The 26,300-nt window shown below is 45.2% G+C and overlaps 2 protein-coding genes across 3 annotated transcripts; both read left to right on the top strand.

Annotated features, from left to right (window-relative positions):
* The first annotated feature begins 996 nt into the window (after nt 1–996).
* On the top strand, nt 997–5,109 carry ccnj (cyclin J). Its single transcript, XM_028989608.1, has 5 exons — nt 997–1,477; nt 1,635–1,845; nt 1,919–2,218; nt 3,633–3,792; nt 3,937–5,109. The coding sequence occupies exons 1-5, from the start codon at nt 1,400–1,402 to the stop codon at nt 4,289–4,291; spliced, it is 1,104 nt and encodes a 367-aa protein (XP_028845441.1). The 5' UTR covers nt 997–1,399; the 3' UTR covers nt 4,292–5,109.
* A 3,397-nt stretch (nt 5,110–8,506) lies between these two features.
* Nucleotides 8,507–26,236, top strand: btaf1 (BTAF1 RNA polymerase II, B-TFIID transcription factor-associated). 2 transcript variants are annotated; one of them, XM_028990039.1, is made up of 38 exons: nt 8,507–8,520; nt 10,582–10,705; nt 11,723–11,837; nt 12,274–12,420; nt 12,890–13,086; nt 13,309–13,442; nt 13,536–13,665; nt 13,744–13,812; nt 13,907–13,996; nt 14,277–14,372; nt 14,463–14,639; nt 14,724–14,864; nt 15,002–15,126; nt 15,227–15,347; nt 15,435–15,539; nt 15,621–15,770; nt 15,886–16,028; nt 17,083–17,257; nt 17,338–17,541; nt 18,547–18,985; nt 19,352–19,530; nt 19,732–19,885; nt 20,114–20,223; nt 20,367–20,568; nt 20,825–20,973; nt 21,374–21,526; nt 21,899–22,020; nt 22,112–22,279; nt 22,445–22,522; nt 22,606–22,735; nt 22,925–23,066; nt 23,150–23,280; nt 23,612–23,737; nt 23,823–23,975; nt 24,108–24,319; nt 25,037–25,196; nt 25,283–25,453; nt 25,681–26,236. In XM_028990039.1, exons 1-38 carry the CDS (start codon nt 8,507–8,509, stop codon nt 25,825–25,827), a joined length of 5,583 nt encoding a protein of 1,860 aa, XP_028845872.1. In that variant the 3' UTR covers nt 25,828–26,236. The 2 variants fall into 2 exon arrangements, 1 of the variants encoding a protein (XP_028845872.1); XR_003750610.1 differs by lacking the exons at nt 23,823–23,975; nt 24,108–24,319; nt 25,037–25,196; nt 25,283–25,453; nt 25,681–26,236 and having other exon boundaries at nt 22,925–23,062.
* The last annotated feature ends 64 nt before the right edge of the window (nt 26,237–26,300 follow it).

Here is a 26,300-nt window from a genome sequence, read left to right as displayed (position 1 = left end):
AGAACAGGTAGTATGGACACCAGTACAGGCACTGGTGTGTCATTTCTTAAATGGGTGGGATGCTGTAAGCAGCAAAAGATTATTTTAAACCAAAGCAACCATCAGATACATGTTTAAAGAAAGATAAAATGTATATACATTTATCAATTATAATCAATTTGTGATATAGCTGAACACTTAAGAATTCCATGATAAATTATAAAACTTTAATTATACTGTAGACCGGATGTACTTCACTCTTAACAAAGATGGATCATCTCATCTAGGCATTAATTTGTCTCTCTGAGTTACTCTAGATCCTGCATCCTGACATTATGCACCATTGCTGCTGAGACGTACCAGGATCAAATGTACCAGAATGTCACCACAGCCACCAAGCTCCATGAGTTCTTCCTCATGTGCAGAAAGGGTCAAAGTGCGGGGGATGTCCATAGGCCTGTCAAAGCTCATTGAGACATACTTTATGTGAATTTGGGCTAGATAATAAATAATTGTTTTTGTAATGCAATTATGTACAATCCCACAAAAACTAAAATCTTTAGACTTTTTTGTAAATAGCAAGATATAACTGCTATAAGATAATAGCGATATAATTGTATACTCTGCATTACAGTTACGTTGTATTTTGTATGTATATTTGCTTTGTGCAGTAATAAAGAATGCTGAGTGTTTTGTTTTTCCTGCGCATGCGCCAAAGCATCGCTAGGTAGCCCAGAATGTCGGGACACCGGCCGTAGGTTCTGTCGTCATTAAAATGCACCTCGCTTCTCATTGGTTGACAAATGCGACGGGCGTGGTCCGTCGTGGGCGGGGCATGCCGTGGGCGGGGCTGGCCGCCTTGCAACACCGGCAATGAGGCATAGTTGCTGCAGCGTGCAATGAGTACTTTCTCGAATCTGAGCTGCGACCCTAGTCTGGGAACGTTGGAATTTTTCCCGAATTCCCGCTCCATGCTACATTGAGGGTGAGTACCAGTTAATGGTTTAGCAGGATGTCCATGAACGAAATGATATTGGGTAGTTCGGGTCCGTGAACTGGTTCCAACAAATATCTGTTTAAAAATTACTTCGCAGACACAAATTGGCACGCATTCTGGTTTTTGTAATTATCCCGTGTTAATAGGTGTAGTTCGGTTCATCTTATGCTGCCGCATCCTTGTTAAAATGATAATTGGCTCTTCGTGACTATGACGTCCAGCTTTTTTTTTTTTTTTTTTGTAATTGCCGGGCTGTCGATGGATCGCATGTGAAGTTGGGTGTAGTGAGTCTCCACACACCAGGATTCATCAATTTGTCTCATTACGACTCCCCTGACTTGTTGCTCGAATTATTGCACCCAGCGAAGCCCCTTGTTTTGTGGAACGCTTCCATTTGTGTCTTGCAGGACCCCCGAAAAAAACATGAATCCAATGGAGCTTGAGGGTCAGTGGTGGAAAGGACAGCTGGCTGGAGACATTTATCAGGCTCTGCGCTCCAAAGTACGAATCGCACCAGTGTTTCCTTTTTCCTGTTTCCTGACAAGGCCGTGCTCTACGTGATGGGACTGTGGAAGTGCCTGTCGTCATTCGCGGCCCACTGTGCTTTCAAGGTAGTAATTATTTGTGGGGTTTTTTTTCTTGTGTCCCGGCTGGCCAGGAACTGAAACTGCCCGCCTACAAAGGCCAGTCTCCGCAGCTGAAGCTGAGACGTCATTTTGCTGACCTCATCGCCATTGTAAGCAATCGCTTCAAGTTGTGCCCTACCGCCAGGCACCTTGCGGTGTACCTGCTGGACCTCTTCATGGACCATTACGACATCTCCGTGCAGCAGCTTCACATCGTTGCCCTCTCCTGTTTACTTTTGGCAAGTAAGTGCTTATTGGATTGCTGCCGTCCCCTTAGCAAATTTCGATTTTTCTCTGACGACGTGCCCTTCTCTAGGTAAATTTGAGGAGCGAGAAGACAGAGTGCCGAAGCTGCAGGCGTTAAACAGCCTGGGCTGCATGACCTCCATGAACCTGGTTCTGACAAAGCAAGGCCTGCTCAACATGGAGCTCTTGCTGCTCGAGACCTTCCAGTGGAACTTGTACCTGCCCACAGCAGCCCACTTCATAGAGTACTACCTGCCTACTGCTGTTCAAGAGGGAGACATGCATGATGGATGGCCCATGGCCAGCCTGGAGAAGAGTGTTCTCTATATGGCCAAGTATGCAGACTATTTCTTAGAGGTCTCATTGCAAGGTAGGAAGCACAGCATCATGCTCACAACTAGCTTGACCCAATATAGAAAGACTTTCTCTTCTTTCTAATCATTTTTATATCAAGGCCTGTTAAATGGGTAGATAGACAGCTGAAAAATACACACAGTACTTTACTTTTTACTTTACTTTATTTAGCAGACGCTTTTATCCAAAGCGACTTACAAGAGGAAGACACCAGCAATTCTTGTTCGATTTCTATAGAAATCTATACAGTACATAGCACAGTCGCTAGGTCGAGACTGTGGTGGTAGTAGCCTAGTGGGTAACACACTCGCCTATGAACCAGAAGATCCTGGTTCAAATCCCACTTACTACCACTGTGTCCCTGAGCAAGACACTTAACCCTGAGTGTCTCCAGGGGGGGACTGTCCCTGTAACTACTGATTGTAAGTCGCTCTGGATAAGGGCGTCTGGTAAATGCTGTACGTGTAAATGTTACTGTGCCCATGCAATAATGTAGGTAATTCGGATGAAAGGTTATAACAGTGCAAGAGTAGAACGTAGTAAGTGCCGTAGGTAGCATTTAACCAAATATAAGCAGAATACCCCGATGCACACCGCTTTACGCTGCTTTTCGGCCTTCTCGTATTCCAGGCAGCTGCGTGCGTCATTAGTGCGATAACGATCACCTGCCGCTAATTAACCAGTGACCGGTACGGAGGAAGCGCTCAGAGCACCGGCGACCCCGACAGCAGCGTTAACAGCGTTAAGCTGGGCAGCACTGGTGTGGGTTCAGTGTCCTCGCTTAACAACACGCCCCAAAGATAACGACTAATAAAACATCTCTTTACTGCTTCTAGTCCTGTTTCTTATTCATCACCGTTTTCCCATTCATCCATATATATATATATATTTTTTGCATATCCAGTTATGAGCTATGGCTCATTTACGCTGCTCTACATTTGCATTGATGTGAAGAAATACTTCCACTAGAGGGCAGTTCACAGTCCGAAGAGTCCAACCTTCCAACGTCAACAAATAGGGCGACAGTGGAGGGGGTTCTGCCAAATGCCTTAAATGTAAATGGTTGCAATAACGTATTTCATGTCTGCAGCCTCCTCCCACTCTTCCACACTGTATTTTTGGCCCAGGTGGTAAAAAAAAAAAAAATTCTCATCTTATGCAACCTCTCACTGAAAAGTTCAGTTGTTTCTTATTTTTGACCCTCCACACGATTTCCAGTTGCATTGCCCTGTTCTTTCCATGTTCACAGGCCTTGTGAAATTGCGCTCAAATCCGGGCAGAATAAATGTACAATCCATATCCATCGTTCACGCTGAGCACAAGTGGCCCTTTAGTCGCGTGGAGCCAATTTTCAAGGGACTAACAAATTCATTGTTCCTAATGGAGGGGCTGACCCTTCCCACTTCACACCCTCCCTTTTATTTGTGCAGATCATGCATTCTTGAGTTCTACCCCGTCCCTGGTGGCTGCAGCTTGTATTGCCGCCTCTCGCATCATCCTGCGCCTGTCCCCCACCTGGCCGTCTCGCCTGCAGAACCTCACTGCCTACCCCTGGGAGCACCTGGTGCCATGTGTGGAAAAGCTCCTCATGTTAGTATACTAGCTGTGAGCTGCGAGTGCGGTGGGCGGTGTGGATGCGCTATGTTAAGATTTGGCTCAGCATTTGTGGACCATATTACATAAATAACAAAAAAAAAACATGTCTATCGCTCTCTCATTGGTTCTTCCTCTTAGAGCGCATGCGGGCGACCTGAAAGAAGCCAACAAGCAGAAGTACCAGCAGCTCAGTTCTCAGTCCACTCAGACAGTGTACCAGACCCAGAGCCCCGCTGCTGGCAACCCGAGCTTCCAGCAGCCGAGCCTTCAGTTCACCCAGCAGAACTGTGCGCAGCCGGTCCTGGTGCCCGCTCACGGCCCTCCGTCGTACCTCAGCGACGCGGCCGCGGCGCAGAACGCCAACGCGCTGCAGACCGCCGGCGCGCCAACACAAGGCATCTCTGCGCCCAAGGACGCCAAGGCTAACCTGCACAACACGTACCAAGTGAACGCCCTGTACGCCTGCGCCGCGCCCTGCTTCAGCAGGTGGTGATGAGGGACGTGCAGGGATACTCTTCACACGAGTATCCGCTTCGGCCTCCCGCCTGACCGCGGGGGGTTGACTGACGTCTTTTAATTTACCGTGACGGCCAGAGACGGATTCAACGCTGTCTCTTGGTTTCTCATACGTGCAATATGTACCAGTGCTGCCTGTGTTTCCACTGATTATGTGTGGAGGTTTTTCGTTGTTGTTGTTGTTGTTTGGAATCTCTGCAGATGAAAATGAGACCAATTCTACATCCCACTTGACCACAGGGGTTGACTGACGTCTTTTAATTTGACAGCATGGATTCGGTATTGTCTCAGGTTTTCTCAGATGTGCAATGTGTACCTGTGCTGCATGTGCTTGTACTGGTTATGTGTGAAGGTTTTTTTGTTAATTTGAATCTCTGCAGAAGAAAATTATGTTTGGTTGCAGGTGAATGAGACCTTTATGATTGTAAGAACATGGTCGTTTTACACAGCTTTTGTCAGGTTTTTTGTGCTGCACTACCTCTGAAGCACTGAATGTTGAGATTTTGAGCCATACTAGTGCACTTTGATACACTGTGTGTTTTTAATAAACTGCAACTTGTCAGTTGTATTTTTTTCCCCTCTATTTTTCAGCATTGGACATGAAGAGGAAGAGATGGAAGGGGAATATGTGTCTGGTTTAAAGTGGACTGAATTTGAAATAAGACATTCTACTTCACTATTTTAGTAGCCCCTGTCAATGTCCTGATGTAAAATGTTTTATTCTAAGCGGTGAGTAAATCTGAGTGGCATGAATGACAGTGAACCCAGTAGGAGCCGTGCTGCCCTGGGTAGCAGAACACCAAGTCTGTTGTCTTTCCAGGGACCAGGAGGGATGTTGAGCTGGGAAGACATGATTGGCTGTTAGGAATTTAGGTACAGAGCTGTCCTATTGGTCAATCATGACTTCCAGTTCAACTTAATCTGGCTAACAGGATCTACACATCTTCAAGGATGGTAGTAACCTAGTGGGTAGAGCACAAAACCCGCTTACTACCATCGTGTCCCTGAACAAGATACTTAACTGAGTGTCTCCAGGGCGACGGTCCCTGTCAATACTGTAAGCCGCTCTGGATGAGAGTGTCCACCAAATGCCGTAGATGTAAATCATTGTTCATCTGACCAGATGTGACACTACTGTTTTAGTGATTGCTGCTGTTCACCTTAACTTGATATAAACCTTTATTTTACTTTCAAAAGCACAAAGGAAACATTCAGAATAGTCTTAACTATGCAACTTTGCTATGGAGTTTTTCCAAGATATGTCGGTGCCCATGTATGGGTGTCAAATTAGCATGACCGTGCTAAAAAAAAATGAATTTGACTTGAAAATCAAATTTTTTGGAAGTGTTAAAATTACTTTGACATTACACAATAAATTGGTATTGAACTGGTATTGGTACTAAAAATTATGTTGGCTCAACGTGATTGTTTAAAACAATCTTACGTTAATTAAATATTTAGCGTTAAAGAGTAACAATTGAGGAAAAGAGAAACATTTATTTCATTTGGCGATTTTCTGATCAACTAAATTCAAAGGATTATTTTTTTCAGTGTGCATATTCAAACAGTTTTCTCTGACCCATCTCTTCATGTACAGAGATGTCTCTGAATTCCCTGCAAATCTGCAAAACAAAATTATGTTCAAATGCATAAATTGGCTACATTTTCTCTTGCATTCTCACACAAATTTAAGCACTGATGGATCACAAACCATCTTTGCTGGTATACACCTTTATTAACTTGGTAGTCATTGGTCAGTTAAATTAAGGTCCAGTTAAATAACAAGTTGCAAATAATTATATTAATTGAAATGTAATTGAAATGTAAAAGGGGTTTGCAATTAAAACAATGCATTGCTGGGATCTGGCTTGATCCATTATGCAACAGACTCCTAATTTTTGATATTGGTTGTGTGGGCTACAGTCTGCAGGAGTGGGAAAACAAGCAAATGTGATTGTGGTGCTATTCTGTGTTTTCAGTGGGCTTGTGTGCCTCAGTTGGACTGTGTGATCCACACCAGGTCCTCTGTTCTCAGTTCCGTTCTCAATTCACCAACTGGACATATTTTGAGGGGGATCTGAGACTGCCTAAGCATCACACTCTGCACCATCGCCATGGTAACATCAGAGCATGAAAAATAAAGGACCACTGTAAGGATCCACGCTGTACAAATGACTGGAGAGGAAAGGGAGGGAAACAACCATTTTCACAATTCACAAGTGTCTTTTGAAAGGTTTGCCCCTAAGTATAGAATGCAATGCCTATTAAAGTACCTATTGGGTTTATACTGCTGGTTCAATTGTGTTGACTCAATAGTAGTGTTTACTTTGCATAGTAAAATACATAGAAACTAATATTTTGATCTCAGAAGATGAATGTCTAAATAAAAAAAAAACTGATGAATATGCACGTTCGAAACATGTACATTATACTTAGCAATTTGCATTCACAGATTAGACTTTGGCATAATAGAAGTCAGAGTTTTGTGTAGTTTTAGATGACAGACTACTGGTACCAACACTACCAATGCAGACTTTCAACAAAGCATTATACCAATCAACATATTAATTAAATTATTATATTATTTATATTATTTCTGTCCTTGCATGATGAAAATGACCAGTCTGTGGTGGCAGAAATAGTATCATGTTTTCATTTATCAAAAGACCCAACAAGTGCCTCAAACCTGTTATCCAGTTAACATAGGCTACAAGCTGGCAGCAGAGTAAGTTTAGTTCACAGAGGCCAAGCAATTGGAGCTTTGTGCAGCTTAAGAGATTAAGTCCAGAGTGGCCAGAGAAAAGGACACCACTACTATGTGAAGAATTAATTTCAGGCAGCGAATAATGTGCAAGGCTCATGGTTAAGCGCCCATAAAACATATAGCTCTGTGTATATTTACATGTATTACAAGAGTATGCAGTGTTACTCATTCTGACCTCTCACATCCATTACATGATGCACAGCTCGGCAACATTATCAGGCAAATGAGTTCCAAATGCCCAAGTTTTCAAATTATCCATAGCAGGGATGTAAATTGTGTGGTAATACCAATGCCTTTTAATACACTGTGCTCAACTATAACGTCAGTCTTTCCCCTGACAAGCTGGATCCCCAGACACTCACTCCACTCAAGATAGAACTGAATCTATATTATCAAAGGCAATAATGCCACTTGCCAACTGGAAAGAAAGAGATTACAATACAAACCATCAATAACCTAATGGGAACTGGAAAGTGGGGGAAAAAATCCCAGTAGGATCCTAAATGCTTAATTAAGCAGGGTTAATATAGATTTCTGCTTATATTTTATACATGATCGCCATATCAAAATTAAGGTTTCCCATAATGTTAACGCAGTAAGTCACATAGGAGCCACTTCACTGAGGACAACGATGTTAGAAACTGTTCCTGGTAACAACTGTCCTATATAATTGTTGTGGGATTGAGAGGGGCCTGCACAGGTCGGATGAATGGAGTTTTGTTGCTGATGTTAACATCCCTAGTGCCACTGCAGATCACAGATATACTGCTGTACTAACACTGCCTTTCCAGAAGTACAGCCGTGTTACACCCGTGCCCTGGCGTTTTATTCTTTTATTCAGGAGAGCTTGTGAAGTTTTATCTGTAATGCCACTGGACGTCACATCACTTCTCCACCGGCAGAATGGACTTGATGGACAACCGTGTGGGCGAGTTAATGGCCTCTCTACACGACATCGCATTTCCGGCCCAGGGCTGCTGCCTCCCACCCGCTTCCTCTCAGAAGATCATTTCTGATTGGTCCGTCAGATCGCATGTAACCAATCAGACGGTAGCGGCTATGGAGGAAGGAATAAATGCAAGATGGCTTCTCATATAAAACCAGCCTCCTGGCTTCTCTTTTGTGATCAACAAATGTACTTTTTCTTGCTCGTCAGACTGAAATATCTGCGTGGACGTAGTTCCGAAGGCTGAAATCCGCCGCGCGGCGCTACCGGCGAGGCGAGCGGTGCCTGCGGTTCCGACGAGGACGAAGAACGCTCGTTTTTCAGCCATGGAGCGAGGCGAGGCTCGCCCGCCCGCCCTCGGGTGGTGATGCGCCCGGGCCTTCCTCAGCGCCGAGTCCCGGAGCGTCGTGGAAATTGACGTTGGCGTCGCGCTTACCCTCGGACGCAGTAGGATCGCGCTTTCGGGCGTAAATTCCCCCGCCATGGCGGTGTCAAGGTGAGCTTTCGGCCGCTCATTTCGGCTTCTTCTGCTTCTTCTTTTTAATCCGTAGAGGGACCTGCTGACACCAGGCCACGTTTCAATCTTTACATCTCGGTTTAGCCTTTTAAAACGCCCCATTATCTGTACATGTTCGGTTTAATGCGTCACGTCGCGCCGGTTCGGCTTGTAAATAAATCGCCCTGCGATGTTGAGTAACGGGTGAGAAGTGAGATTAGCGACTTTTTTTTATTTTTATTGTAAATCTGCACGGTGTTCGTGTTCAGATTTGGTTCTAGCCGGGTTCTCTACATGCACGTTGTTGGTGGTGCTCTGGGGAAAAAAAAAACTTTTTTTATTTTATTTTTTTTACTCGTAATTAGCCATTTTCGCTCCAGCGCTTATTATTTATTGTCTATTTATTACTTTTTTTGCATAAAGTTTTTTTTTTTTTTTATATATTTCTGTTTCTGCTGCCACCTCGTGTTTTTACGAGGCCCCTATTAAAGGTCTCTCCTGTCAGTCTGCCACCCGGATCTGGGCATCTTCTTCTCTGCACCCACGCTGTCAATTTATATTAGAATCATTACAATTGGTCTTTAATAATTGAAGCGTGTCTCAAGCACAAATTAGCCATGTTGGGCCACATCAGGTATTCCACACACACAAAAAAAAAATCAAATTTTATCATTACTAAGACGGGTCAGTAACCTAGTGGGTAAGGCACTCTGCTGTGAACCCCACTTTCTACCACAGTGTCCCTGAGCGAGACCCTAATCCCTGACCGAATGGAAGTCTCTGTGGTTAAGGGCGTCTGATTTAAATGGCGTAAAATGTATTATGACATTTACTTTCAGTAGAAAGTAGTGGGATGGCGAGTGCAACAGAAGGCGTCTGCTACCGGACTTTATCCGCCGGCACAGTAAGACACAGATATGTATTTATCATAGAAAAACAGTGGGATACGGTTATGTCTGTGTTATTTAGTGTTTATTTTTTTGCGGTCCTAGCCAACACTGATGTTCGGTTGACTTTATAACCGAGGTGTGTCCGAAGCAGGACCGTGGACACAGAGCTTTAGCCGAGTGGCCCCATCGATGGTCCAGTCCCCTCTGTGACGCTGTCAACAGAACGTTAGTGTTGGTCGTTAATTTGCAAATTCATCATGATAACAAATCATCTGCATGGATCAAATCAGCCCATTCAACTGATGGAAAAACAAAATACAGTCCGTATGATGCTGACTCAAACACCGGTGAACACAGGGGGGATTAAAGGGAAAAAAAAAGCAATTTTACCCTCTTTTTCAGCATTATTATTATTATTTTAATTATTTTTTTAACAATCGAAAACTTGTTAAAATGTCATTCACTGCACAGGAATAAATACATAACTCTTAAATTGTCCTGCAGGCCACACAATATCATCCTGGGAGTTTGAGACCCCAGATTTAGTGACATTATTGATAAGCTCGTGTACAGTATTGATATATTCAATATATAAAAAAAATTCTTTCTATAGGCTCTAAAGTATTACAATTGTACCACAGACACAATCCAGGGCATCATGTCGAAATGGAATCACTTTTTGGGATTGTGCGATTCCCACCCCATAGCAGAGAAATGTAGTGTTCCTTTTTTTCCCCGCCTCCCAAAGGCGCTCTTTCCGTTTTCAACAAGGCTTATGTATATTACTTTCTGAATGTTAATGCTAATCCCCGCGTCACCACTGGTTTAATGCATCAGCTCGCCAGCCAGCGGGAAAAGCCTTTGGACATGACCCAGGATCTTATTTTTAGCCGTATTAGATGATTATTTGGGTCTCAATCCAGTAACGATGATGCGCACATTTCGCTTTTTTTTTGTTCAGGGTCTCGCCAGCCCTATTCCTGTTCACAGGACCACCTGTACTGAAGCTTTTTGCAGGATCCACCGGTTTAAAAGTGCCGTCATAGTTGTATGATTGCAACATTTGAGCTGTAACCTGGACTTTGCCATAATGCAGTACGTTTGACAGCATGGAGCAGGATTTTTGAATGAAATTTCTGACTTTGTCATTCCCTTTTTCCTTTGCTCTCAGGCTTGATCGGCTCTTTATTCTGCTGGACACGGGCACAACTCCTATCACCAGGAAGGCTGCTGCCCAGCAGCTGGGAGATGTGGTCAGGCTCCACCCCCACGAGCTCAACAACTTGTTGGCAAAGGTGAGCGGCTTTCAACGGTATAATTCTAGATTCTGTGAAAACGAGGGGTCTTCTCGTTGTCCAGAGGTATAACAGGACAATACCCCAGTTACCTCGTGTGTGTGATTTATTCCCAGTAAGTAACTTGCACTTAAAGATGACTGTCTTATCAGTTATAAAGTTAAAATATGTAAGATTAGAGAAATTTGAGCTAGTGCCGCTTTTGCTCTCTTCAGTTCAAATGTTGGTTTCTTGCGGAATTCTGCAGCATTGTCTGGACTGCAATCATTGGCGTTGGTGCCAGACAGCAATGTGATTGCTGGTTTCTTTGTTTTTAAATTTTTAAATATGGTGGCAGGGTTATGGTGACGTTGTATGGTGGAAGTGGATCAGGGTGTGGCCTTAACTGGGTTTTGGCACATGCAGACTTTTGGAGTCAAGTGCATTTCCCTGAGCTCATCACCACTATCTGTCTGAGAAGCAGATCCAAGTTATGCCGCTAAATTTAGTGTCCCCACTTTATTCGGACGATGTGAGGGTCTTCGTGCATGTTGCACAGAATCCTTGTGCAAAACAATTGCGTGCTATAAAAATTAATAGGGAGCTCTGCATTGATGGGCTCTGAACGTGCAGTCTCTGCCACTCTGTGGTCAAGTGCCACTATTGATTGCTGGTGGCGGCATGGTGCTTTTTGGCAAGTGTGCATCAGGGCCGCTGCAGTGTTGAGAGAGGGCTGTGAATTGTTGCAACCGTTCTCCTCCTTTGTAGCTGCGCGTTTTTGTCATCTTCCTGGGTATGAATAGATCATTTAACTAACTTCTCAAACCCACAGAGACACTTCCTGTTCACTTTGAATAGGGTGAAATCATGTGCCACCTAACTGCATCATGGGTCTGTCACTTTCTGTTGCTTTTCTGGTGCAGTGCAAGCGCCAGCCAATCAAATCAGTTTTCTTGCCAATCGGCGACTTATCGTCGTAGTATCAGCTTCTGGCCACGTCAGTGGTGTTACTCTTTTTATTTTTTATTTTTCCTGAAGGTCTTATTATACTTGAGGAGTGCAAACTGGGACACACGGATTGCTGCAGGACAGGCGGTGGAGGCCATAGTAAAGAATATTCCCGACTGGAACCCAGCACTGAGGCCCAACGATGGTATTGTGTGGCTGCACCGGCACACACTTTTTAACCCATAGACTCCTGACGTCACAAGTTACAAACCGATCTACATACGTGTGGACTTGCGTTCTTTCAGAAAATAATAATTGGCTGGATTACTTTGTCAGGGTCCCTGAAAGGGTTGAGAAACATAGATGGTTCAGTTCGATTAAAGGTTACATTAATTATGTTGAAGGGACAAGGGCTTAAATATCATTGCACATTATTTATTAAAGTCCTGCAACTCGAGAAATTCTAATGCAATAAATTCCCACATGTTTACATCAATGTCTGATTTACGTTACGTCTCAGCTAAATAGTAAAACACACCGAATGTTACATTTGTTGTGAAGAAAATGCAAATGTAAATGTTCTCTAAACTTTAATTTTATTTATTCTTTTTTTTTTTTTTTTTTTTTTTTCTCCTAAAAAGAATTTGGTACTGAGGACCTTTCCCCTGAGGACTCATCGTCAGACCGGTTGAGTTTCTACAGGTTTGACGTCTCCCGCCTGCTGAAGCATGGTGCGTCCCTGCTCGGTTCAGCTGGTGCAGAATTTGAGCTTCAGGACGACAAGTCTGGTAAGCTGAGCCATGAGGGTACGATGTGAGCGCAGAATTCATAATCCGCTGTGTGGAGAGCAGGAATAATGTCAGATATGCTCCGTTTTTCAAATGAACAAATTTAGTGGGTTTGTTTTCTGGTGCAATACATAAGTGCACAAAGTAACGTTATTAGTCCATTTCATTTGACTTGCTTTTGTCTTTTTCTGCAATGAATATTCTGACTGACCATCTGATGCCGCATTTCCCAACCCTGGTTCTAGAGGCAAGTTTTCATTCAAACCCATATGGCCTCCCAACCTGCCTCACTCATTATTAGGCCATTAAGAAACACCTGCGCCTAACTCAGGTTGGCGTGAAGACGTTCCTCCAGGACCACGGTTGGGGAAACTCGGATCTAAAGGTTTAGAACCATAGTTGAACCATTACTTGGTCTGCTGAAGGACTTCTTAATCAGTGAAGGTTGATGCTGTACTCTTGTGTTCAGGTGAGGTAGACCCTAAAGAACGCCTGGCCCGCCAGAGGAAGCTCCTGCAGAAGAAGTTGGGACTAGACATGGGGGCCGCCATTGGGATGAACACAGATGAGCTTTTCAACGATGAGGATCTGGACTACACCTGCTCTGTCAGCGGCAGAGCCCAAGAGGGGAAAAGCCCGGCCCGTCCCACCTCACGTAACCACGTGGTGAGGTTCATATTTTACTGTATTTGATCTAGACCTCTCAGTCAACACCTTGGCCACCCTCTTGTCCTCGTTCTCTAGGAAGGTTCGAGCCTCTGTATGAGGAGGCGGCTTTGGTCCTCTCTAATATAAAACTCTATTGTTCTGCTTCATTCAGATGAAATGTAATGAAAACTAGCATTTTGTTCCTAATAGTGACAAAATGATGTGAACATGTTTCTAAAGCCCCTACAGGCAGCAGAACTGATAGATTCAGAATTCCGGCCAGGGATGAGCAATCGTCAAAAGAATAAGGCTAAACGGATGGCCAAACTGGTGGCCAAGCAGAGGTCCAGAGACGTGGACCCCAATGAGAAAAGGTGAGTGTTTATATTACTGGGCTGTACAATAAAAGCTGCTCTGTAGAATTGTAATGTTCTGCATGTTTATCAGTGCTTTTCTTCCATTTTTAGTAATGACAGCTTTGAAGGTGAGCCAGAAGAGAAACGACGGAAAACCACCAATGTTGTGATCGATCAGCCTGCCACCGAGAGCAAAGTCTTAATCGACAACGTTCCAGATAACTCCAGCTTATTTGAAGAGGTGAGTGACTAAATTTGGAACATTGGACCATAGCTTCCATGCTCCTTTTGTTCACATGTGCCTTTTATCTCCTCCTAGACGCAGGAGTGGCCCCTGGAAAGCTTCTGTGATGAACTCTGTAACGATCTTTTCAACCCATCTTGGGAGGTTTGGAACTCACTCCTGCCTTTTTGAAATTTCAGTTGCGCACATCTCCTGGTGTTTTAGCCTGACGTCTGTGCTGCTGCTGCATTGATTTCAGGTCCGACACGGTGCAGGGACGGGTCTTCGAGAAGTCCTGAAGTTCCATGGAGCTGCAGGGGGGAAGCTGGTTTGTTCCAGCGCAGAGCAGGTAAACTTCAGAGCTGCTCTTCCCAAATCTTGCTCAATGCTGCGTTATCAGGGCAGAACCCATTTCCTCTGCATTAAATGTCTTTTATTTGGGCAAATACAGTCATCTTTTCCAATCACTTTGCATTTGGGGTCATACCCTCCAAGTATAAAATTTAACAAGCTTTTTATGGTTTTCAGATAAATTCTTTTTAAGATTTAGTATCATGTGCAGTCCTCAAGGTTAAATTTTACATTTTGTCTGATTTCTATTGACTCCTGACCTCTCACTGTATTTCCAGATGTCTCAGCAGCACCAGGATTGGCTGGAGGACTTGGTGATTCGACTGCTTTGTGTCTTTGCTCTCGACCGGTTTGGAGACTTTGTGTCTGATGAGGTGAGGCGAAGCACATTGACCTCACGTTGCCTTTCACGTTTCCATGCTCTGCCTTTAGATAAATCTGTCAAATGTCTGCTTTTGTGTCAGGTGGTGGCACCAGTCAGAGAGACCTGTGCCCAAACCCTGGGGGTCGCCCTACGGCACATGAGCGACAGTGGCATTGCCATGACTGTGGACGTCCTGCTCAAGCTGTTGACTGAAGACCAGTGGGAGGTGCGACACGGTGGCTTACTGGGAATCAAGTACGCCTTGGCTGTGCGGCAGGTAGGCTTGCTCCGGCCGTCTAATTTTAGGGGAGCATTGGAATGGGACCTGTCCCTTATTTTTTTTGACCCCTCTCTGGTTTAGGACCTGATCTCAGAGCTGCTGCCCAGAGTCCTCCCTGCAGTCACGGAGGGATTGCAGGACCTAGACGACGATGTGCGCGCTGTGGCGGCTGCTGCGCTCATCCCAGTGGTGGACGGACTGGTGCAGCTGCAGCTCAGCGAGGTTGGACCATGCTGTTGTCACCAGAGTAGCTTTTTTTAAATCCATCTATCCAAATTCAACTTTTAACTGCATGTAAACCAGTTTGCAACTATTTCCCTCATGGAAAATTTGAAAAAAGCGACTTCATGTGTGCGTAGGTGCCCTCCATAGTAAACATCCTGTGGGATGCTCTTCTGGAGCTGGATGACCTCACAGCCTCCACCAACAGCATCATGACTCTGCTGTCCTCACTTCTGACCTACCCGCAAGTCCGCCAGTGCAGGTCTGTTGACATTTTCACCCTCTGACTTTCAGCTTCAGCCCTTCTCAATTGTGACTGAGTAATGTGGTCTCAATTTTAACTCTTGCCATTGACTTCCCAGCATGCAGCAGTCCCTGACAGTGCTGGTTCCTCGTGTCTGGCCCTTTCTGCGTCACACAATCTCCTCTGTGAGGAAGGCTGCACTGGAGACACTCTTCACTTTGCTCTCAAAGGCTGACCAGGTCTGTGCCTGTTGTCTGTTTTTAGGGCATCAATGTGTTTCCATGACTCACCGAACCATCTGACTGTAAATCTGCTTTTGTCTCCAGACCTGTGCTGTATGGCTGAACCCCATCCTCCAGGACATGCTGAGGCACATTTTTCAGTCCTGCATCCTGGAGAGCAATCAGGAGATCCTAGAGCTCATTCAGAAGGTTTTTCTCCAACTAAGCCATTTTCTATATGCATATTAATTCAAGTGTAATGTCATGGATGCTAATAAACTGCACTAACAGGTGTGGGTTGAGCTGTTGAGGCAGGCTCCTCAGCAGTACGTGGTGGCAGCCAGCTGTCCCTGGATGGGCGCCTGGCTCTGCTTGATGATGCAAGCAGCTCACATCCCAATTGATCCAAACATGCTCCTGGAGGTGAAGGCTCGCTCCAAGGTGAGAGCGGAGAGTGAGTTTTCAGCACTCTTCTGTTGTTGAAGTTGTTGAAGCAGAGTTTTTTTTTAAGAGGACCAACTTTTGCGGCAAACTGTTTTTATTTATTTTATTTCAGGAGAAGTCAAGTGTGAAGGCCCGTCAGGGAACCAATCAAGTGAAGGAGACTGTGCAGGAGTACATAGGAGGAGCAGATACTGTTACTGAGGATCCCACAATGCGTGACTATGTGGTCACCCGTGCTCGCCTTATGGCTGCCAAGTGAGTGAAGCCTGATTTCCCGATGTATGATCATGAAGCCTAAGTAAGCAGGCTTATTAATTAAAATTGCGTTGATTATTCAATTGTTATGCTATGCTGTGTATCACTATGGCAATCTTTCACAATCACTTTGTCGTGGGTCAGTTTGATCCCTCTTCACAATTAGATTTTCGTGAAAATAGTGGTTCCTTGTTTTTGCCTTTTTAAAACCCATCCCCTGAGTTAGCAGAGGGCAGCCATGACTGGCACCCGGGGAGAGCAGTGTGTGGGGACGGTGCTTTGCTCAGTGGCACCTTGGCAGTTCGGGATTTGAACTGGCAACCTTCTGATTACGGGTTTGCTTCCTTACCCGCTAGGCCACCACTGCCCCAATGAACATCTAATGAACAAAAGATGAGTAGAGTAAGAGTATCTAAGTAGCCTAGTGGGTAACACACTCGCCTATGAACCAGAAGACCCAGGTTCAAATCCCACTTACTACCATTGTGTCCCTGAGCAAGACACTAAACCCTAAGTTGCTCCAGGGGGAGACTGTCCCTGATTGTAAGTCGCTCTGGATAAGGGCGTCTCATAAATGCTGTAAATGTTTTGCTACGACGATGATGGGACTAAAGGTATTTTTGGATTTATCTTTGTTGTAACATTGAGCAAGGAAGGAAGCAATGACAATCTGAACTTCTGAATGTTTGGATTGTGTTGACAGTAAAGGTAGCTAAATTTACCTTAACAGTGGTGAGGGTCAATATAATTAGAAAGTGAAGGAAAATTGACCTTTTTTTTTTTTTTGTAGCACAGCACAAAGTGCACAAATGTGTCCCCTTTGTTTTAACCAATCCCCTTTGGTGAGCAGTGGCCAGCCATGGAAGGCTCCCGGGGAGCAGTGTGTGGGGATGGTACCTTTCTCAAGGGGACCTCAGTGGCCCCTCTGTTCGGGATTTGAACTTGCTTCAGGATTTACGAGTCCGCTTTCATACCCGCTATGCCACCTCTGCCCCAGCAGTCTGTGGAGTCCTCTCCCTTCCTTATTCTGAACCTTTTACAAATTTCCTTCCAGGCTTTTGGGGGCGCTGTGCCGTTGCATCTGTGACCCGCGGCTGAACAGCTCTTCTCAGGAGATCCGGCCAGCGGAGTCGCTGGCTCAGCTGCTGCTCTTCCACCTCAATTCCAAATCTGCCCTGCAGCGGATTGCTGTTGCAATGGTGTTGTGCGAGTGGGCTGCAGTGCAGAAGGTGAGGGGTGTTGTGTGGGTTTTTTCTTCTCCCTTGTATGTAAATCAAGTCCCCTCTTAGTTGTGTGTCTGGTCTCTCAGGACTGCGAGGTGGTGTCGAGCGTGGTGCAGCCGCGTCTCTTGGCAATCCTGTCGGAGCAGCTGTACTACGACGAGATTGCAATCCCCTTCACACGCATGCAGAACGAGTGCAAGCAGCTCATCACTCTGCTGGCCGACGCCCAGATTGACGTTCGGGACCGCCTCAACTGCAGCGTGTTCACCATCGAGCAGGCCACAGAGCTGGTGTGTGTGCAGCCTCTCGGTGCAGACATTGCTTGTTCACACAATAATACACACGTCGGTTTCATCACAGGGCTTCACCCCAGAATTTTATTATTTTTTTTTTTTATATCTTTTTGTGATTTTGTTTTCTCAGAGTTTGCAATAATTTTCTTTTCATCTAAGGTCTACATAGGCCTGGTAAACACTCAATGATTGAGGAAAGAGGAAAAAAATTAGACAGCTATATATATATATATATATATAGATAGATAGATAGATAGATAGATAGAGAGAGCTAGCATGACTTTCATTTCTTGCCAACTCATTCAACCCTCCACTGCATGCAATTTCTGTCCTGTCCGAGGCAAAGGACATCCGGTCAGCTGAAATGTGACTTCATGCTGACCATTAGTGGTTTAAAAATGGAGCGAAGGTGAAAGCAGTGCTTTTGTATATACTGCCACCAGCAGGTTGTGACTTTTGAGGGATTTGGGCAACTTGTTTTCAAACCTTTAACAGCGAGTACGACATTAGGAAATATTTGCTCTCTAAGTCCTGCCACTGTGACTGCCTCCTATGTAAATTGTTTTTAAAAGTCATTCGCTACTGTATCTTAATGCTAATTTTTTTTATATATTTGTGGCGTAGCTGACTGTGAACTTGGCGCAGAGTTCCAAATGTTTCCAAGTGCATTTTCTTCATTTAATTTCAAATGTATTTTTTTTTTTTTTTTTTTTTTTTTTAGGCCATTATTATAAATTGAGCCATACATTTCTTCTTTGAAAAATGTAATCCTAGTAGCCTAGTGGGTAACACACTCGTCTGTGAACCAGAAGACCCGGGTTCAAATCCCACTTACTACCATTGTGTCCCTGAGCAAGACACTTAACTAAGTTGCTCCAGGGGGAGACTGTCCCTGTAACTACTGATTGTAAGTCGCTCTGGATAAGGGCGTCTGATAAATGCTGTAAATGTAAATAATGTTAAAGGTTTTCCATCAGTTGAGTCTTCCTCTCTCGTCTTTAGGTGACGGTCATTTTCTCTGAGACCACGGCCAGTATGAATGTGAAATCGAAGCAGTGGTCTGCACTAGACGGGAAGCGGCAACAGGCGCGCTCCACTGTGGCGGAGACCAGCAGCGAATGGCAGCAGTTGCATCTGCGCGTGCACACGTTTGCCGCCTGCAGCGTGGTCAGCCTGGGCAAGCTGCCTGACCGGCTCAACCCGCTGGTGCGCCCGCTGATGGAGGCCGTGCGACGCGAGGAGAACACGCTGGTTCAGGGATGCGCCGCCACCACCATCGCTCGACTGCTGCAGCGCTGCGCTTGCCGCACCCCATGCCCCAACCCCAAAGTGACCAAGAACCTGTGCACCTCCTTGTGCGTGGACCCCCTGCTCACCCCCAGTGCTGCTTGCCCTGTTGCACCACCCCCCACTGTTGGTGCTGCTCCAGAAGGTGGCAAAGGTGGGTGTTGCTGAAAGGGCTCCTAAAATTAAAAATGAATGTGGTACTGTTTACCTCCAAGTTACACTATAGTAAAACCCCATAAATTGGTAGTAGCCTAGTGAGAAACACACTCGCCTTATCAAATCCCACTTACTACCATCGTGTCCCTGAGTTGCTCGGGGGGGGGGGGGGGGGACTGTCCCTGTAACTACTGCTCTGGATAAGGGCGTCTGATAAATGCGGTAAATGTCATTTAAAACTTGCATAATTGCCCTGATTTTGGCATTTGTATTCTAGACCAGAAAATGGAGTAACAGTAGATGGTGTCAAAAATGTGACATTTATGCACGTTTAAAATGTATGGCTTTTTTTTTTTTTTTTCAGTCGGTGCCTCAGAAAAAGACGGTCTGCACCACACTGTGAATAAAACAAAAGGAATCATCACACTCTACCTCCACCAAAAAGCTGCTTTTGCAATCACCAGCAGGAGGGGTCCCACCCCAAAAACCCCCAAGAGCAACGACCTTCCCCTGGGCGGTTCCTCTACTGCCGACACGGACGAAGTAAATCTGTTTTCTCTCCACATTTCACCCGTGTCTGTCTCTACAGTACTCCTCACTTCTCAGTAAAATGCTTTGTGTGTGTGTGTGTGTGTGTGTGTGTGTGTGTGTGTGTGTGTGTGTGTGTGTGTGTGTGTGTGTGTGTGTGTGTGTGTGTGTGTGTGTGTGTGTAAATGATGCTAATTATCTGGTTGTCTTGTTTAGAGCAAGAAGCCTTTCCTGATTCAGAGAAGAGGGGCGGAGTTCTCCTTGACTACTATCGCCAGACACTTTGGCAAAGAATTGACTGTGGTTTTGCCGTATCTCTGGGAGTCTATGATTGGCCCGTTGAAGGCTGTAGTGGACAGTAAGGGTCTGGGTATGTATCATCTCATAAACTCACTTTCTCAAGACTGAGCTGCTGCTATTAACTTGAAAGTGAAGTGACTGTCATTGTGAAGCACAGCACACAGTGACCCCTGCATTTAACAAACCCTCAGTCTGTTTCCTTACCCGCTAGGCCACCAGTGCCCCTCAGTGGTTGTACATAGTTGTATGTAGTCATGGTTTTCTCACAAATTTGCTGTGCTCTGGTGAATGTGGACAGATGTGAGTCTTCAACTGGAGAAGGGGGACGGAGTGGCGCAGGAGCTGGTGAACTGTCTGCAGGTCCTGGAGGTCACTGCAGGAGCCATGGCTGCTGAGCTCATTCCTCTGGTGAGAGAAAGATTTGCCCCAGCGTCCGTTCAGCTCTGAGTTAATTCTGTACTGGAGCGAGTGTAACATGTCCAGATCAGAGCCTTATCCTCTCTGGTACCACCGCAACATGAAAAGGAGCAATCGTAATTTCTCCCCTTCAGCTACTGGAGCAGTTGCCCCACCTGTTCACCTGCCTGCAGCACCCGTACACAGCTGTGCGTCACATGGCCGCGCGCTGTGTGGGCGTGTTCAGTAAGATCGCCACCATGCAGACCATGAACGTCTTTCTGGAACGCGTGCTGCCCTGGTTGGGTGCCATTGAAAACAGCACCAAACAGGAGGGAGCCATCGAGGCGCTGGCTTGTATCCTCCTACTTTTATGTACAATTTAGTGTGTTGTGTAAATTTAAGTATTAATTCAGACAGAATACAGCAACTTTTCAGCTTTAAGTGATCAAGTAAACAGTTTTTATAATGTAAATACCTTTTTTAAAAAAGACACCTCTGCTATCATTGATAGTTTAAATCTCTTTGTGTATATGTATACATACAATATGTATGTTAACTGATTGGTCCACATGCAGTTTTTGAGCTGCATGACCCTTGACCTGAGCTTCAGGCGTGATGGAGCAGTTGGATGTGGATATTGTGCCATACATAGTCCTGTTGGTGGTGCCTGTACTGGGATGCATGAGCGATCCTAGTGACAGCGTCCGCTTCATGGCCACTCAGTGTTTTGCCACCCTCATACGACTGCTGCCCCTGGAGGTATACACCCACAGTCCATTTTGTTTAATAGGATTTTTTTTTTGTCATGTGTTCCTGTTTTTGATGCTAAAAGTAAATGGCAAGAACCCATAGTGTGTTATAGCTGCATAATTGACATCATAAGAATATAAAGCGTAAGTTAGCATCTTTGAAAGTAGGTAGAGGGTCTGTTTTACACATTCACATTTTACACTGAGAAAATTGAGCCCATATTGTGGTAAGCGTGTATGCGTATATAGTTTCTGTATTTGTGAAGGCTGGTGGTGCTGGAGACCAGCAGAGGGCAGATTGTAATTGTCTCCCCTCCTACCGAACCCTGTCTGTGGGCATGCAAATGAACCCCTTTGTGTGAGAACAGTTGGGGCTACTTAATGTTGAATAAATGTATTTTGCTTTTCAGGCTGGTATCCCAGATCCCCCCAGCATGTCCGAGGACCTGATTCGTCAGAAGGCAAGGGAGAGGCACTTCCTAGAGCAGTTGTTGGATAGCAGGAAGCTGGACAATTACAAGATCCCTGTGCCCATTAAAGCTGAGCTGAGGAAATACCAGCAGGTGGGTGTGCAGGGTGGGTCAGATGTTTGCTCGTCTGGCTGGATGAAGAATCCTGATCCGCATTTGAATGAGCTCATCCGTGACACTGCAGTTTCTTCGGTCATCAAATTTGTTTTCTGCCAAGCTCTCAAATAGCTTCTGGCCTTTTAAGTGAGTTAAAGTGACAGAAGCTGCTGACAAAATAAATTGCTTCTGGACAACAAATTTAAGCTAGTGAATGTTTTTTTTTGTTTTTTTCCCTGAGTTTGCTGAGTTCAGTCTCAAGCTTTGACCTGATTCGCCCCCATCAAATGTCCTTCAGGACATACACAAACAGGTTTGCATTCAAACAAATGACTGTCCAACTCAATGTGTCTGCATGTCTTTGTCCAGGATGGAGTGAACTGGCTCTCATTTCTGAATAAGTACAAGCTCCATGGAATTCTCTGTGATGATATGGGATTGGGCAAAACCCTGCAGTCTATCTGCATCCTGGCTGGAGACCATTACCTCAGGTATCCTGACCTCTGACAGCTGGAATCTTCTTACGATTCGGTTTGATCTTGCTTTGATAGCAACCCGCAACCTCTCAAATTGTGTGTACAGAGCACAGGGGTATGCCAAAACCAAGGCTGCCGATTGCTGCCCCCTCCCCTCTCTGGTTGTGTGCCCCCCCACCCTGACGGGCCACTGGGTAGATGAGGTGGGCAAGTTCTGCGCCAAAGACTACCTGAACCCATTGCACTACACTGGCCCACCCACTGAGAGAGCACGGTGTGTAGCCCCACCCCCAGTCCTGTCGAACTGAGTAGAACTTCGTTCTCTTTGTCTGAACACCAGGGTTTCACAATATTTGTTAACCCCTTCTGCATAATTGTGTTTGGAGAATTCTGGCTGAGTAAATACATGGAAGTAAATCTGCTCTGTTGGTCTCTTCAGTTTACAGCATCAGGTTAAAAAGCACAACCTCATAGTTGCATCTTACGATGTCGTACGGAACGACATTGACTTTTTTAGGTACGTTTTAAAATCATTTTTATGAATAAATGAACCAATTTTGTCTTGAAAAATTAACATCTTCATTGGCTTGACTTTCTCAGGAATATTAAATTTAATTACTGTATCCTCGATGAGGGCCATGTTATTAAGAACGGGAAGACCAAGCTGTCCAAGGCAGTCAAGCAGCTTGCAGCCAACTACAGGGTCATCTTGTCTGGAACACCGATTCAGGTGAGGATCACTAGGACAAAAAAGGCTGCTTTGCTTGTTCCCATAGCAACCATTATCAATCTTAATCACAAAACATATAAACATTTTAAATGGTCATTTTGTCCCTCTAATAGTCCCTTATGGTTTTTTTTTTTTTTTTTTTTTTTGCTTGGTTGTCTCATGCTGTCTCATATGATTTATTTTTTTTAGAACAACGTTCTGGAACTTTGGTCTCTCTTCGACTTCCTAATGCCAGGATTCCTGGGCACGGAGCGTCAGTTTGCTGCTCGCTATGGGAAACCCATCCTTGCCAGCCGTGACGCTAAGAGTTCCTCTCGTGAGCAGGAGGCAGGTGAGTTACTCTGGAAATACGTTTTTACTCTGTCCCGGCGGGTCCGGTCCATCCAGCGGCCTCATGGCATTCTCTCACTGCAGGAGTGCTGGCCATGGAGGCTCTGCACAGACAAGTGCTGCCTTTCGTTCTCAGGAGGATGAAGGAGGATGTTCTGCAGGACCTGCCACCTAAGATAATCCAGGACTATTACTGCACGCTCAGTGTGCTGCAGGTAATGCGTGTGTACACACACACACACACACACACACAGACTAACCCCTCTCATGCACATCCGGTCTCATCAGGGACGTAATCAGGAACATGTTGGACTTGCCTGTGGACTTGCCTGTTCCAGAACTGGCTCATGCTGCTTTTCCCACATGATTTAATGAAATGCTCTTCTGCAATGTTCTGACCTGCTGATTTTGATTTGAGAGGTTCAGAAAAACAACGGATTTAGGAGTTTGAAATAAAGTTGCCACATTTACAGTTTTCCAGCATGACCATTTTGGTAATGCCTCTCAGTTTGTGGCCTTTTCTGATCTACATTTTGTACTTTATAGATTCAGCTCTATGAGGACTTTGCCAAGTCTCGGGCTAAGGTCTCTGTGGATGACACCATCTGCACAGCCTCTGTGCAGGAGGAGGAGGACAAGCCCAAGCTAAAGGCCACAGGCCACGTATTCCAGGTCCGTGTGGATCTCTGGGGTTTTGTTTTCCTGCTTGTCTGGGTGAGTTGTGCCTCTGATGAAGCTCCGCCTCCCCTCTGTCCAGGCTCTCCAGTACCTTAGGAAGCTGTGCAACCATCCTGCACTCGTCCTGACGCCACAGCATCCTGAACACAAGCGCATTGTGGAGCAGCTGGCAGCCCAGCAGTCCAGCCTGCGTGACATCCAGCACGCGCCCAAACTCTCCGCTCTGAAACAGGTACAGTGTTCACAGATAGCTCCGCCCATTTCATTTCTAATGCGGAGCAACATAACTGTCTTTTTAGTTTGAGCACGCGCACATTTCTGAGCTTGAGGTACTCAGGAATCCTTTTATTCTTTCCTTGTATAGCTCCTCCTGGACTGTGGTTTGGGTGGGGCAGGCTCTGCAGATGGTGGTCCAGAGTCTGTGGTAGCACAGCATCGTGTGCTGATCTTCTGCCAGTTGAAGAGCATGCTGGACATTGTGGAACAGGACCTGCTGAAGCCTCAGCTGCCGAACGTCACCTACTTGCGTCTGGACGGCAGCGTCCCCGCCGGCCTGCGGCACTCTATTGTCTCCAGGTCAGAGAACTTGAGCGCTCGCTGCCTGAACAACGAACTGATGGAGGAAAAACAAGATTTCCAGCCATACAGTTGAAATGTTGTGTTAGCAGATCCAGTTTATGTTCCTGTTTTGTTCTCGTCTCAAAAAAAAAAAAAAAAGGGGGGGGGGGGGGGGGCGGGATGAGGCATGTTTGGTTTGGGGGAAATAGAGACTAAATGAGTTCTTGGATGAATCTGTTGATTTTGAACATGGAGCATGAAGTATGTGGTGAGGTTTGTGGAGTGGAGGACAGCAAAGTCTAGAATCTATGTTTTTAATTTCAGTTTTTTTTTTTAAACATTTCCTTGTGTTCCCGTTTTGAACTGTCCAAAGTTCTATGCTTCTACAGATATTTGTGTCTGGATAAAAGTGCCGTTGCTTATGTGTTCAACGCGTTTACATTTATGGCCCTTATCCAGAGGCCCTTTTCTTGCTCAGGGAAACAATGGCAGTAAGTGGTGTTAGAACCTGTGTTTTCTGGTTCGCAGGCGAGTGTGTTACCCACTAGACTACCACTCCTATAGCCATATTAAAATGCCTAACAAAATATATATTTTTCCTGCAACGAAAACACAAGCCTGATAGAATCTACCTGTTTTTTTTTTTTTTTTTTTTTTGAGGCCTTTGTGTGCTACGTTGGCGTTCAGCTGCTATTTGTACTGAAATGAGTCTCGCTCTCTCATGGGTGGTTTCAGATTTAACAATGATCCGTCAATCGATGTACTGCTTCTCACCACACACGTTGGAGGTCTGGGACTGAACCTGACTGGGGCAGACACTGTGGTGTTTGTGGAGCATGATTGGAACCCCATGAGGGACCTGCAGGCGATGGACCGTGCCCACAGGATAGGACAGGTACCGGCTTGCACTGGAGACTTATCCACTCTGATCATCAATCTTTTGGACCTCCTGCATTCTTAAAATTGTCCCCTCACTCTCAGAAACGTGTCGTCAATGTTTACCGTCTGATCACACGTGGAACGTTGGAGGAAAAGATTATGGGCCTGCAGAAGTTCAAAATGAGCATCGCCAACACTATAATCAGCCAAGAGAACGCCAGTCTGCAGAGCATGGGCACGGAACAGCTCCTCAACCTCTTCACTCTGGACAAGGTATGCACATGCATACCTACACATATATACATACACACACATATATACATACACAGCAAATGTGTTTGTTAGTGGTGTTTTATGTAGTAAGACACATTACATACAGATACTTGGACGTGTGACCAATCATCTAATCAAACCTGACCGTACCGCAAATTATGACCTACCTGAACTGTAACTACATTTTATTTATTTATTTATTTTATTTTACATTGTGTGTGTGACAGGACGAGAAGACTGAGCGCAGTGAACCATCCTCCTCATCCAAGAAGGCTTCAATGAAGTCTGTTTTGGACGGTCTGGGTGACCTATGGGACCAGCAGCAATACGATACAGAGTACAACCTGGACAGTTTCATGAACTCTCTTCAGTAGTGCACCCCTTCAACAGCCTGTGTTTTTTTCTTTTTTTTTTTTTTTCCTTCTCTTTCTCTCCTCTCTCTCACCTTCCCTCATTTTTTCTTTAATTTAGTTAAATGTCTTTTTTTTTTTTTTTTGGAAGCACGCTATTGCTGCTGGTGCATAAAACAGATTTTAAAAGTGTGAGAGTGTGTGTGTGTGTGTGTGTGTGAGACGACAGCGAGAGAGTTTGGATCTGTACCAGGCAATAATCTTCACTCCCATCTTCAGCTTCCATTTTTAAATTGTTACACGGTGCCACCCCAGAACCCAGTAGTGTGTGTGAATTTTAAACAGGAAAAATGTGTAAATAGATCTGTAATTTGCCTTCCCTGTATAAGCTGATGGAATTATAATAAATTCTAATGAGCTTTGATTTACTGAACCGTGTGTGCACTTCTCTATTAATCATGAGCTGTAGGGGTTCTGTTTTGCTACCCCCCCCCAGT

The sequence above is a fragment of the Denticeps clupeoides genome, chromosome 8 (assembly GCF_900700375.1).
Source record: "Denticeps clupeoides chromosome 8, fDenClu1.1, whole genome shotgun sequence".
Classification (NCBI taxonomy): domain Eukaryota; kingdom Metazoa; phylum Chordata; class Actinopteri; order Clupeiformes; family Denticipitidae; genus Denticeps; species Denticeps clupeoides.
The sequence above is the reverse complement of the archived record's forward strand: the minus strand, read 5'-3'. Positions and strand labels throughout refer to the sequence as shown.

Excerpts from the sequence above, each read along its gene's own strand:
- ccnj (XM_028989608.1), top strand. The coding sequence starts at position 1,400 with ATGAATCCAATGGAGCTTGAGGGTCAGTGGTGGAAAGGACAGCTGGCT. Across the intron at positions 1,478-1,634 it reads ATCAGGCTCTGCGCTCCAAA|GAACTGAAACTGCCCGCCTA; the intron begins GTACGAATCGCA and ends CCGGCTGGCCAG. Across the intron at positions 2,219-3,632 it reads CTTAGAGGTCTCATTGCAAG|ATCATGCATTCTTGAGTTCT; the intron begins GTAGGAAGCACA and ends TTATTTGTGCAG.
- btaf1 (XM_028990039.1), top strand. Across the intron at positions 18,986-19,351 it reads TGCTCCAGAAGGTGGCAAAG|TCGGTGCCTCAGAAAAAGAC; the intron begins GTGGGTGTTGCT and ends TTTTTTTTTCAG. Across the intron at positions 20,224-20,366 it reads CTGCTGAGCTCATTCCTCTG|CTACTGGAGCAGTTGCCCCA; the intron begins GTGAGAGAAAGA and ends TCTCCCCTTCAG.